General features: G+C 51.0%; 1 protein-coding gene across 6 annotated transcripts; it reads right to left on the reverse strand.

Annotated features, from left to right (window-relative positions):
* Positions 1-203: 203 nt before the first annotated feature.
* KCTD17 (potassium channel tetramerization domain containing 17) lies at positions 204-9,331 on the reverse strand. 6 transcript variants are annotated; one of them, XM_027450209.3, is made up of 7 exons: positions 7,618-8,121; positions 6,561-6,669; positions 4,700-4,791; positions 3,739-3,834; positions 3,252-3,377; positions 2,349-2,493; positions 204-928 (listed from the first exon to the last, which is right to left on the reverse strand). In XM_027450209.3, exons 1-6 carry the CDS (start codon positions 7,822-7,824, stop codon positions 2,398-2,400), a joined length of 726 nt encoding a protein of 241 aa, XP_027306010.2. In that variant the 5' UTR covers positions 7,825-8,121; the 3' UTR covers positions 204-928; positions 2,349-2,397. The 6 variants fall into 6 exon arrangements, with proteins under 6 accessions (XP_027306010.2, XP_071893984.1, XP_071893979.1 ...); XM_038165242.2 differs by lacking the exon at positions 204-928 and adding an exon at positions 2,031-2,170; XM_072037883.1 differs by lacking the exons at positions 2,349-2,493; positions 7,618-8,121 and adding an exon at positions 9,176-9,331 and having other exon boundaries at positions 204-2,170.
* Positions 9,332-13,520: the final 4,189 nt, after the last annotated feature.

Below are 13,520 nucleotides of genomic sequence, written 5' to 3' on the forward strand. Positions count from 1 at the left end.
TAAACCAGCTCTGCAGCCCCATCTGCACACAGTGGGGATGCAGCACAGATGCAGCAGGAGATATCTCCGACGCCCAGAAGGCAGGCCCAGCACAAGAAGCTTCTGGTGGCTCCGGTTGATGAATCCAAGCTCCTCTTCTCCATTCCCAACCCCCCTTTTCTACCAGCATCAAATTTCTACCACTTGAAATGAGAGGCGGCAAGGAGGAAGAAAGTGTGAGTTTTATTTAGGAGCTACAACCCAGCGTCCTCAGAGACGGCGGTGAAACGAGCACCCTGCTCCTTGAGGCAGGGATGTCCTCATCCTAGAAGACCCTACATCAGGTGCCAGCATGTTCCCCACGGGTACCCGGACACTATGCCTGTCTCCTCTCACCCCTCTGGCACAGGGCTGCTTTGGGGGACAGGGAGCAAGGCACCAGCGAGGTGACACCCAGCACAGGGACAACCCCACGAGCAGTGCAGGTGGCCCAGAAGAAGGCAGTGGCTCCGTATTCACCCTCTGGGCACAAGCCCAGACCAGCTGCCCGCAGCAGGGAATGGGCAAGGAGCGGTCCTGCTGCAGATACCACCACATCTGGGCACCAGCCCCAGCCAGGTGTTGTTTGGGAAGTTCTGCAGTGGCTGATCACTGCTGTCCCCAGCAGGGGCCACTGTGACATTAAGGAAAGACAGTCTGCCAGGCGTGCGAGGGGGCTCCAGCCCCTGCAGCAGCCCAGGCTCTCCTTGGAGCATCTGCCCTACCTCCAGGCAGAGGTGAGTTTGTAAAAATCGATGGCTGCATGTGGAGAGTGCAGGGGGGCTGGGGGTGTCACTGTGGTGCAAGGGGCTGTCGCACAGTACCGTACAAAAATAAAAATATAAACCAGAAATTAAAAGGCTGGAGCGGAGTGTCGGGATCACATCCTCAGGCCTCTGGCTTGTAACAGCTAGGGAATGAGAAAGAGAAAAACCAGATCAAAGGCAGAAAAAAGCAATTGAGAACAGAGGGGAGAGCAAGAATGAGGAAAATGGAAAGGGCACATGACAGAGGAAATGAAAACAGAGGGGAAAAAAAGAGAAATGAAAGAGGAGTGAGGGAAAAAAAGAAAAAGGAGGGAAATTCTCTGTAATTAACATAGACTGACTTTTAAGAGAGTAACATTCAGATCCCACAGCCATGGACAAGGAGGCTCTTGAGCAGAGGGAGTGAGAAATGGCACCCAGCTAACAAGTGCCCTCCATCAGGATGGAAAACGGCACCGAGCACCAGCAGTTCAAGAAGAGAGCCAAGTTTATCAGCAAGAGAGAGGACTCCTTTGAAAAGCTCTCTGTGCCCAGCTGGGGAAGCCTGCCTCAGCAGGAGGCAGAGCACAGAGGTGCCTCTCACACACAGCTGCAGGAACATCTGGAGGGGGGACCCACAGCACCCGCTCTGCTTTCACCACCCTCTGTCACTGCGCTGTCACCCTGGCAGAGGCAGTGGGGGAAAAGCCCAGGGAAGTGCCAGGAGGGGAATATCACAGCCTGCCTCCTGCAAACCGCTCTCTCTCTGGCAAAGGAGCTGCGGGACGGCAGGCAGGAGAAGCGATCTGGCATGCGTGGCAGGCAGCCACCTGGCAGGCATCCCCCTGTGGCATCCCTGCCTGCTTTGCATTCATTCCCAGCCCTCTTCGCTTCTCCCAGCTGCATCCTCCCTCCCTCCTGCTGCCAGAGCCTCCAGTCCAGAGCTGTACGGTCTGATCGGCTGGTGACGACACGTGAGAATCGGAAAAGCCACCTTAGGAATGATTCAACCTCCCCCTGCTTCTCCTCCTTCCCAAGCTCTACAACCTGGGGCTGTACCCACACGAGGGGAGGGTGTGAGTCACTCATGCGGAGCTCAGACAGGCAGGGTGTGAGAATGCAGATAGGTTTAACGTACCTGCAGAGGAGGAAAAGTGAGGAGTGGAGAAAGACAGGCCCTGAGCGGGGAGCACACAGGCCCTCGGGTTTGGGAGGGGAGGCGGGGAACCTGGGCTGCTGGGGAGAGGCTGTGAGGGGTGAAGAGAGCAGAGGGAGGGATGCTGGAGGCTGGGGAGTGGGGTATGGTGTCCCAGGCAGGTGACAGTGCAGAGATGGGCACGGAGGGGAGCAGGAGGGAGGATCCGGAGGAAGCAAGAGTTTAGTGGACTCCCGAATACATGGACGGTCTGCAAATAAAAATATAACCATGAATAAACCAAACAGTTACAAACACGAAGCAGCAGCCAAGGGAACGGCTCTCCCCTGTGGGCTTTATCTCCAGAGAGACTCCTGCTCCTCGGGAGGCCTTCCCCTCCACCCCACACCTGCCCTAGTCCTTCCCTGCTGCTAGCTGCGAGTTCTCACCAGACAGGTGGACGAGTCTACGCTTGGGGGGTTATTTCTATCATTGTCCTCAAGGATTTGCTGCACCTTTCTCCTCTGCTTCTCCTTCTGCCTCTGCCTCCTCCTCCACCTCCTGCTCTTCCTCCTCCAGGTCCTCCTCTGTGCTCTGCGGCCCAGCATGCAGGACAAAGGGAAGAAAGAGTGGAGACACTTGCAAGATGAGCCATGGCAGTTCTGACACACAAGGGCATAGAGCTATGGTCACAGTTCTGGGATAAAAAGGGACCATTCCCCACAGACAAGATAGCTCTGGGTTGGGAAGAAAAAAAAAAAAGACTTTTCTTCTGGAGAATTATGTCAGGGCTATCTAACACCCTTATAAATGCTACAGTCCCGCTGCCCAGCAGCTGCCACCAGCCACTAGCACTCCTTCCCACATCCTAGGTGTCTGCAGGATGCCATGCACTGCCACACGTTCCTGTCCTTCCCTCAAAAGCAGAGCAGGTGAACTCCTCAGGCCCTTAGGCTGGGACTCAGCAAAAAAAATAAAATAAATAAATAAATAAATAAATAAATAAAAGAGAATGCTGTGAAACCTTTCAGGAAATCACAGCCTAATGGCAGTGACACGCAGAGCATGGGCATGAGGAGGCATGAGGGGGATGTCAAAGTAGCATGAGAAATGCCAGGGTCATTTGGTAAAGCCATTTGCCACACGCACCCAGACGCCACCACTCACAGCACACACATTCCTTCTTTTGGGCCACACGTGTAATCCCGTGGTGCTGAACACCGGGAGAAGCCCCTGCACTTCACCACTGAGGTGCCCCACGCTCATGGTGGAGAGAGGAAGGAAGAGGGAGTGAACAAGTGCAAATGGTCTCATAGGGAACAGGAGCAAGGCCCCGGTGAAGCTGGTCTCACCTTGGCTTTGTGGCTAGGCTCGGAGCTCAGGCCGTTGGGGGAGTTGTACAGCTCCTTGGAGACCACGCACAGGAACTCGGACTGATCCTCATTGCCATAGCTGTAGGACGAGCCAATGTTCACAAGCTAGAGAAGACGAGAGCAATGATAACAAGCACATGTTGCTGCAAGCTTCCACTTCAGCTGGGGAGCAAGGGAGAAAGCCCACCATGGCCCACCATGCAGCACGGACTCCATACCCCCAGTAGAAAGGCCTCATAACTGAGGCAGCACAGAGAAAAAGGAGGGGAGTCAGACAGGACGCAAAACAGCTTAACGTCACACAGCATCCCCTAAGCTTCTACAGAAGAGGTGAGACAGAAATTGTGACAGCACCATCAGTGACTGACTCAATATTCTCAGACAGAGAAGTCTGCAGACTGCATGGTATCTGTGGTCCTTACTCCAGAAGGTAACTGCTTGCCCCTCTCCTCTGCCCTCTCCATACCTGTTCAAAGCGCCATCCATCCGACATAGTGGAAACCATCTGAGTGAGCTCCTCTTCCTGGCACTGCAGCACGCGGTAGACATGTTTAGGAGGCACCTGACAGCAAAATCGTGGAGAAGCATGTTGAGAGAGGACAAATGCTAAAGGCTGCTGCCCACCTGCAGAAGGAAGTGGCAGCAACCCTCTTTTACAGAGCTGTCCTCCTCCTCACATCCCAGGTTAAAGAGGGAGCTGGAAACCACTGCGATGTGGTTGCTGTTTTGGGAAGCAAGAATAATGGTATCACTTTTGGAGAAGAGGGACTGAGCTGAGTTTCCTGCAGTGTCCTCAGAAGATACTGGGCTTGTTCTGACAGGGAGGTTGCGTTTGTCATTACACATGCCACAAATGCCGATGGGGCTTTGCGAGCACAAAGCGATTGCGTTGCTGGAGGCTCACAACCTGAGGCAGACACGATGAATAGCGAGACGTCAGTCAACACTCCCAGAAGACAGTTTTAAAAAGGCTATTGGCCAAGGCAGGGTATGATTGCGCCGCAGGATTGATTCCTTCTGCCTCGTTTTCTGTGTTTAACTCTTCCACAGACATCCCTCCACCTGCTCCCTCAGATTTTGTACGTATCCTCACACTCTTCACTGTGATTACACTCTCAGGACTCCCTGCAACTAGCTGGCTTCTTCCAGGAGCTAGAGGAGCCAATTTAGTTTCAGGGACCACACCCAGCTTTACCTCTGGAGCTGTAAAACAAGCCTGTAACTCGTTTATTGCGACTAAATTGGTGTTAGCCAGTCCCCAAGCAAGGTTTTGCTATGCAGAGATTAGCACATAAACACTTAATTAGTTGCTTCTTTCCTTGCTGCCTCTCCCAAGCCTGCTCTCCTGTTTAACTTGCTTTTCCCTTTCAGCATCTCCCCCTTCACCTACTATCCATTCACCTACTACTTGCCAATTCCTGCCGTACCTGAGTCACTGTGTAGTCCTTCTCCTCCAGTCGATCCTTAATCATTCGGATTAAAGGGCCAATGTTATAGAACTCTGCTTCTTCGAGCACCCCTAAGAAAGAGCGATAGAGAAACGATTAAGAAATCTAACAGCCAGTCTTTTTGGCTGGCTAAAGATCAACTCTTGGGATGCTTCCCAAGTTCATGTCCCTTGAAAGAATTGACACTCCAGCCTCACTCAGGAGTTCAACAAGTTCCTGTTGATTGAAACCTTTACTGCAGAGAACTGAGCACTGGCTCTCTGCATTGTGCTCCTGCTGCTCACCCCAATTTCTCTGCACTGTCTGCTATGACAGAAACAGGCATTGCCAATGAGGGTTGGTGCCAAGGCCTGGTAATACATTTCCAGGAAAGGAAAGGCTTTCCCTGGGAGTCCAAAATCCATCTACTGGCCAAGAATAACCGTAGACTCCAACTTCTTTCAATGACCTCTAGTTATCACCTTGTTTAGGCCCTCTTTGGAAGGCAGAGAAACAGAGAGCTTATCAGCAAAAGATCCTAGAAAATCCCATCTTTCCACCCCCTGACCAGTTAGAGTTGCACCCACCTTGCAGCTCCATAAGACTTCAGACAATCTTTGGCTCTCTCACCTGTGCTTCATCTTAAAGCAGGTAAACAGAGAATCGTTTTGTTTTGTTTTCTGCACAGTGCCTGCAGCCATCACCTCTCCCGAGACTCTCCTGTTTGCTAACAAGCCGTCAGAGAAAGGGAGGTGGGGTCCCAGTGGGTCAGTGAGGAGAAGGAGGCTAGGAACCAACATTTACATGACTCCAAACCAACATGCAGACAATGCAGGTGGAGGGATTGAACCTTCTCTGAGCACTCAGACCCCTTCAGAGTTACCTCATTCAGCCATGAACCCTCTCATGGGTTAGTTTTATACCAGCCTGTCTGAGCAGGAACAAAAGGCAACGTTAAGCTGTGAACAAGACTCCTGTTAACACTTCAGATCTGGTGCTAAAAGCTGTGGCTGAACTCTGTCTGACCTGAGGATTACAAGCAGGAAACATCTCTGAATCACGTTGATTACAATTCTGTACCATTGCTTATAAAAATTTTCTTTTTGAATTATAACTCATGAAATGATTCTGAAGAAAACATTCCTTGGTAAAAATACGTAAGAGAGAGGGACAAGAAGGCTAACGAACCTGCAGAAACTGTGGTTGGCAAGGGATGGACAGCACAGCCTGCCTTTGAAATTGGCTGCTTGTTAGACCCCAACATCCAAAAAAATAACGAGGCATTGGGGATCATTGGCTCGTAACACCATGACGATGTTACTGAGTTATCCTATTGGACTCCCTGTCAACATTACATGAGGGATTGGTTTGTCTGGCTTGCTCCGCTGGAGCTGCTGCAGTCCACAACCCAACAGAGCACTAGCAGCATGCATCACATATCGCTGATGAATGATGGTTTTTATTAGCCAGTAGAAGAGACAAGCTTGGTCTGTTTGGTCTTCTGGGTTTTCGATCCAAATTAGAAACAGGCATTAACAGAAAGCTCAGTCACAAAGCCTGATCAGGAAAGTCTACAAGGAATAGGCAATAAAACCGTTTATTGATGCTGGTAAACCTTGCCTACTTCTGTCTCACTGACACCTCTCCTCAACTAACAGTCACAAAGCTGCAACACCTGCAGGATGCTCCAAACCCCTTTAGTCAAGGAATTACTGGTGTGTTTTCCAAGAGCTGCAGTGAAGGCCTGCTCAAGTCCCCCACACCAACCTTCAGAAGGACAACGAGAGGCAAGAAGGCCAAGTCCAGTGCTCTGGCTGCCTCCGCCACGTTAAGTGGGAAGTTTCTGAGCTCCAAGACTCACCCTCTTCTGCCATATCTTTATCCAGGACCAGCTTCCCATGACGGAGGAAATTCAGGATGGGTCCAAAGTAAGTGGGGTCCCGGTCTATTAGGTATGCACCAGTCTCATCCTAGCAACAGAGATAGACCATGCGGTGAAAAAAATGGATGGTAAATGTGTCACCAAACCTCTAATGCTCCAGACTAGAATTAAATACACAGCCAGGTAAAAATGTTAACTTTTCTAAAACTCCTTGGAAACCATGGGCCCTCAGTTTAGCTCCTCTCTGGTATGATCAGTTAGAGAGTGCGCATAGCAAAGTTCTCCAGGTGAAGCAGATACCATCCCGTTGTGAGATGATCCAAAGCATAAGGATCCCAAAGCACATACACACAGAAGCGTTTGCATAGGACAACAGCCAGGCACCGTGCAAAGCCACAGCCAGGCAGGGGGACACATCCTGTCCTGCACCCACAGGTGAAGGGGAGAGCAAGTTCACCACAGCACCACAAGGTTTGGGGGAATGAGCCACAGATTTTTAAGTTTTGGTGGATCTCTGACTTTCTAAAGGTTTTATCCCCGTGGTATATCGCATGGACATCTGCAATCCACTCTCCTGAGATATACAATGGAGAGACCATAGTCAAGTCATCCCTTCTTGGACCTTAACTCCTGCATTATGCTGCCCAGCATATTTATTTCAACATGGACCAACCCAGCTGAGAATGCCAAAAAAAAACAGACCTCAGGCTCCTCCTGTAGCTGTGTGTGAGGCCTGGTGTGAGGGAGCAGAGAGGCCCCTTACAGGGCACGAGGCTGAGTCAGGCAGGTGTAGCTGGGAGGTAAACCCAGAGGATTGGGGTGATAGAGCAGCAGGGGAGCAGGGCTGGAGCAGAGATGGCCTCGCTTTTCGCCAGGCAGGGAAGCGGGGTGCTGTGCTACGGGTAAGGCATTTGGAAAGGGTTACTCCTGCTGCTGTCGGGGTCTGGCTCCATCCCTGCCTCCAGCCAGCCAGCCCTCCTGCCCTCCCCGTGCTCGGTGCAGGGGCACGGTGCAGGAGGCGACCCAGCTGCCTTACCCGGTCCGACTGCAGCTCCTCGCCCTGGCACAAGCGACAGAGGAAAGATTTCTGCTCCCGGCACAGGGTCTGCCTGGTGGTGAGGAAGACGGTGCCCCCCACATTGAGCCTCACCCACTTGGCCTGAGTGCCAGCTGGGGCTGGGATGTCCCAGCTGCAGCGCAGCCCCACGGCGCCCTGCATTTCTTCCCCGCCTTCCATCCTCATCCTCAACCCCCTCCAGGCACGCAGGGACTGCTGCAGGTACTGCCTGCCAGGGGATGCTGGGATCTGTAGTTTGTCTGCCTCTCCTTCCACTGCTGCCGTGGTTCCCTAGGGGCCAGGATGCTCCCTGGGACCACCAAAGAGGGTCCAGAAGGGATGAAGGATCCTCCGTGCAGGAGGATTTGGCTGCAGCTATTAGAGGTGAGCAAAAGCACAGCTCCGATGCTCCCTGGTTTCCCCCTCTTCCTGGTTCCACAGAGCATTATGCAAAATTCCTCGGCATGTATTTCCATGTCCACCCTCTCCAGCTCGTGAAAAAGGTTCTGGGACCTGTAGTTCACAAGGATGCGCACAAAAGGGTGCTGGGAATTGTAGTTTTCCCAGCCCGCCCTCCCTGCACGAGAGGATGTTGGAAGGAAGGGGGCTGCCATACGTGGCCCCCGCCTTGCAGCCAGCAGTTTTGCCTGCCTCCAGCCCTGGGTCTTGCAGGGAAGCTTCCCTGGAGTCGGAGAGAAGAACCTGCCCTCTGGCAGGCAGCAGATTAAGCCCGTCAGCACTGTGCTCCACGGCTTTCCCTCCAGGAGATATATTACCCCAGGCTCGCAGCTCGGCGCTGCATCAGTCACCACACTCTTCTTGCTGCAAAATGTGCAGACAGCTGCCTTCTTGCTAACATATGTAGCGACACTTCTGGGAACTCTGTCTTGGAGCTGCACGAAGTGCTGGCAGGGGGCAGGAATAATTTTTCTTCTGGCTCGGAGGAGCCGCTGATTCAGCAGATGTCCCCCCACGCTGTCCTAGCAGCACGAACCACGCCAGACAGAGCCCCCTGTCTCCTTCCCCTGCGCTCCTGTCACCCAAAATGCTGTTTGGGCAGCAGAGAGCTCTGATTTTTACTCAGTTCTGCACGGTTTTACCTCTGCCCCAGGCACGTGTCGCCTGCTGAGGCCAGTCCCTCCTTGCGGAGTCCATTCCTGCCTCGGCCACCCCTCCTGCCAGACCGAGCCTGGAGCTCGGCAGCTCATACCCACGGGACTCTGTTCAAATGCAGTCCTTGGCATGGACACAACCTGAGCGAGAGCTCTCTCCAGCAGCTCCGCTTTTCCCACTCCCACCTAAAGACAGCCAGGCTTGCCAGCAGCTCAAGCACATTGGGGATGGGAAGGAAAGGCTGATGTTTCGCCTGAACGTGGCCCAAAGTCTTCCTTCACCCAAAGCTGCTCTGTGGCTCTTCCTTGCCAGGGCAATGCAGCACTGCAGACTGTGGTACCTTACTGACACGTTCTTGCACCTAGATCCTGGGTCTTTTGAGGTGAGACTTTACTAGGGAAGAGAAAGATGACATTTTACTCACATTCCTTCCTTGTCTTTTCTTCCTTCCCTCTTTCCTTTTGCTTAAAAATCACTCGCATTTATCCTCATGGCACACAAAAGCAGTGTTACCCTTCCCCCAAACCACACAGGACCTTCCTGACAAAGACAGTGTAACTGTGTGTGTACTTTGCTCCTTGCATGGAGGAGTGCAAAGGGGAGGAAGGGAAGAGAGGGCAACACGGAAAAGGTTTTGAGATTGCTGACCTCCAGCTAATTTAAGCACGGGAACAATTTAGCTGCTGCAGGGTGTAAATTCAAATAACTCTGGATCTCCTTTAATTTATACCAGAAGCTTGGCAGCACTGTAGTGCCCATTAATAGGGAAGAGGATGAAAAACTATTTTTTCTCCTACCTGTATGAAGCGTTAAATTAGTCCTGCATTATTAAATTAGTCCCCAGCCCTGAGACCACTCTCCACTGAGCAGAGGACATCAAGGATGCTCAGACTAACACTGGCCTGAGCTGAAGCATCACACAGAGCAGCACGCTGTGGGACTGCTGCCTTTCTACTTCTGGCTCTGAGTCAACCCACGGCACATTCGAGAGCTCTGCCCTGCACCCTAGTGTGTAAGGGGTACAGGACCCTGCCACAGCTCCAGCAGAGACACAGAGGGAGGACTGTGGCTCCCTGATATGAATGCAGCAGTTGAAGGTGGCAGCCTATAGCCCCTTATCTTCCCCTCCAAGAAATCTGCCCTGCCTTTGTTTTCTCTCTTCTTCTATCAAGGGTTTAACTTGCCTCCCTTTCCTTCAACCCTGTTTCACAGCCTCTCAGCCTCTCTCTCCATTTTAGGTCCAGTCTCTTGGTTTTGATGCCTTCTTCCCTCACCTCCTCTGTGCCAATACTGCTTACAGTTCAGGGACAGCCTGTATTCAGAGCACACCTTATTTCGTCAACTCCAGCCTCCACCCGTGGCCAACTCTTCAAGTCCTGCTCACCCCAGGAAAATGGGATTAAAGGCAAGTTGGTAAATATGAAGAAATATCCTGCAAGTAAGAAAAGAGGTCAAAGTACACCACTCCCACTCCCCAGAGACTTGTTTTTGTTTTTGTGTTTTTTTTTTTTTTTTGCAACATACAGCACCAGCTTTACTGGAAACCCCCCAGGTCAGGGAGTTTCCCATAGTAAGTAAAAATCATCTTTAGGAAGAAGCCAGTCCAAGGTGAGTTACCATCCTGCTTAGCTGGGCTAAATAAGAGCCTGATTTGCACATCGTCACCAGACGTAGCTCTGAGATGCCCTTGTTAAGGACCATTAAAATTACGCAATCGAACAGGGGAGAAATAAATTTCAATAATAAATGCCTGTTCTTCCTGCTTTGATGATAACTATATATAAAACACTTGCACAGAAACAGCGAGACAGCAGCAAGCAAGAGCTGCCACAGGACAGCGTGACTGTGTATTGCCACACAGCCCCAGCGATTACCCAGCTGATTAAAGGGACGGGGCTAATTGCACGCACAGGCCAGGGCTTGGAAAGCTGGGCAGCCACCTGGTAGATAGGTGGTGGGGCTGAACAGAGAAGAAATATGGGGAGGGGTAAATGGAGAGCTCTTTGTTCAGCAGCCAGCAGGCCTGCTGCGTAAAGCTGCAGAAAGCTGCAGACACTGCAGCATTCGGCACGTACATCGCAGCCTGAAGAGCCCAGCTGGGTACATGGCGTGCAGCGTGCCACTGACGTTGCGGAGCTGCTCGTAGGGAGCTGCTGAATTTTGGAGCATCAGTGGGAGCAGGAATGACCACGTGTTGGCAATGTCACCGCTCTGGCAGGCTGGGAACACGTGCCTGTGTGTGGTCATTTAGTTAATGAACATACAGTGACATGGGGCACTAGAGAAGAAACTGGCTCCTCTCTCTTTTCTACAGGAAGGGAAGGACAAGGTAATGCGCTGATATTTGCCACTAAGCCCACAGGGAACTGGGCAAAGAAAACTCCCTACATGGGACACGGTGTTGGCAGTAGGACAGCTCCTGGGTAGCCAACCACCACCACAGCCCTGCAGGTGAGGGATGCTCACACTCTTAAAGCTGAGCTGTGCTCTGGAAGAGGCACAGAGTTGCCCAGTGACCAGACTGCTTTCATAAAGCCCCAAACTGCTTTTACTATCTCTAAAATGTAAGTACCAATAAAGCAATGAAGAGTTTACGTGTTGACTCGGGACTCTCAAATTTATATGGAGCTGGAAAAGCTCCAGTCTCAGTTTAGCCACAGGTCAATACGACCTTCCCACATCCGGACTGTTTTTTAGGCTACTTCTCATCCACCATGAGACCTATCCCACTCAAGATGCTATTTCCTAGTGGCAAATTCTCCACGGGAGAGTCGTGAACATCAGCGATTTGCACACACATCCACTTCTCCCCTTCCTCGTTTGCAGTTCCCATAGGAAACCCACCCACTGAGTCAGAGACATACAGATCTGCAGACCATTTATAGTCCTGGTGCAAGTCCCCTCAGCTGTTCCATATGTCCAGTAGCATCTGTTGTGGCTCAAAATAGGCTTTTGCAGTCTTCAGGCTTTGAAAACATTGTCTCAGTCCCCTCAGTGTTCCCAGTGCTTTGCCTGCAGCGTGTGAACAGATCTCAGCTGAAGGGAAGTAGAACATCAGAAGGCTGTCTCTCGGACAGATTTTTGATACATAACAGGGCATACACCACAAAGACAAAACACCTTGGCATGGGGAAATCAAGGCAAAGCTAAGTGCCTTGGAAAAGACTTGCTGAAAGCTGGGAAACCAAAGAACTGCTGGGAAGATTCTGTGATTCAAAAGGCAGCAGGGAAAAGGGTAGTTGAGTACTGCCAGCCTTAGCACACACAGCACAGAAGGGAAGGGCCCTGCTGGATGCCGTCGAGTCACACAGTAAAAAAAAACACAGGGAGAAGGAAGTCTTTTTATTTTGCCATTCCCAGGTGGCTCGCTGGGCCGCACCAGATACCTTCCCCTGACACACGTGACAAAGAAAAGCAGCTCAGCCTCGAGAAGAAGCAGAGAGATTCCTACTAACCCCAAGGACTGCTGTGTCCTAAAAAGAAGCAGTGCTTAGGCAGCACTGCAGTGTGCCAGATTCTCTGGGAGGACGAAAGCCCAAGCCAGCCCTCCTGCATCCACTGGAAATGATGAATGAAGTCTGAAAGAATGTGTCCATTTTCACTAATAACTAAATCTTCCTGGAGAAATGGGGCAGGCACAGCATTCCTATTTGTCCATTTGTAAATATTGACAAAATCTGCCTCACCTCCCCACCACACCCAGGGTGTTAAGCCTCAGTGACCTACCACACGTAAGCCTCTCAGCTTGCGTGGTGGTGGGAGAAGCTAGAAATCCTGAACTGAAAAGATGTCACAGGTCAGATCCTGTTATAGGATCCCATACCAGCCAACACTGTCTGTAAAAGTGTCTTAAAAAGCAAGGCCCTGGTTGCTCACATTGGGAGTCCCCTCCACAGAGGGTTTAGAACCAGCTGCTGATCCCCACCTGGGTTTATCCTTTTATTTTCACACCACCAAACTTCAGCTAAAGAAGCATTTTTTAAGTGCCTTCAGTCACAGACCTCAATCAGATGTCCTACGTGAAACGTCGAGCAGTTCCTCCCTTTCTACTGCAGGAAAGGCTTGTTAAAAAACCATCACACTTGGAATAAAGCAAGGTGTTGCTACCAGTCTTTACAACGCAGCAATTAGATGGGTGGGGAAAAGTCATAAAGCACGGGACTAGAAAATCTTTCCCTAGCCGGAAGAATAAAATCAATTAAACAGCCAATTACATCAGAAGCTGATCCAGAACGGAAAGCCTCCACAATTTGCAGGGTGTGATATAACCTGTTAAAAGAAGAGCTTTGGGGAAGTTTAATCCCAAAGAGCTAAATGGAAGCTGGCAAAGATAAAGCATTGTTATTTTACCCAGATCCGTGTCCTGCACTGTCTACTAAAGGGTCACTCAATTAAGAGTGCACTTCTGTATGCCAGAATCACAGATGCAGGGAATAAACCCTCTCCAATGGGATAAGATCCAGCCCTTGTAGGGGAACCTACAAATCTCTGATAGTAAGCATCCCCTAGAAAGGATGACTGCATCACCCCCTGATGTCCACAGGTACGTGTTGCTGCATGCCCAAGAACAAAAGCTGTCTCATTAACTTTCTAAGTTACCAATGAGCCAAAATAGGTGCAGGCATTCTTTTTTCCAAAGGAGAAAATCCTGGAGAAAACAAACAGTTGAACATTGGCAGGGATACCTAGGGAGATTTCAACTCTGAAATAGAGGATGATGGTCTCAGGGAAAAAAATCTTGCCATTTTGGGCTATTCCTCTTTATGTTT

The sequence above is a fragment of the Anas platyrhynchos genome, chromosome 1 (assembly GCF_047663525.1).
Source record: "Anas platyrhynchos isolate ZD024472 breed Pekin duck chromosome 1, IASCAAS_PekinDuck_T2T, whole genome shotgun sequence".
In the NCBI taxonomy this organism is placed as follows: Eukaryota; Metazoa; Chordata; class Aves; order Anseriformes; family Anatidae; genus Anas; species Anas platyrhynchos.

Bases quoted from the DNA above. Each gene is read 5' to 3' on its own strand.
- KCTD17 (XM_072037873.1), bottom strand. From the start codon at position 7,824: ATGAGGATGGAAGGCGGGGAAGAAATGCAGGGCGCCGTGGGGCTGCGC. The intron at 6,670-7,617 runs GTAAGGCAGCTG...CTCTGTTGCTAG, and splicing joins AGGAGCTGCAGTCGGACCGG to GATGAGACTGGTGCATACCT. The intron at 3,835-4,699 runs GTACGGCAGGAA...TTTTGCTGTCAG, and splicing joins AGGACTACACAGTGACTCAG to GTGCCTCCTAAACATGTCTA.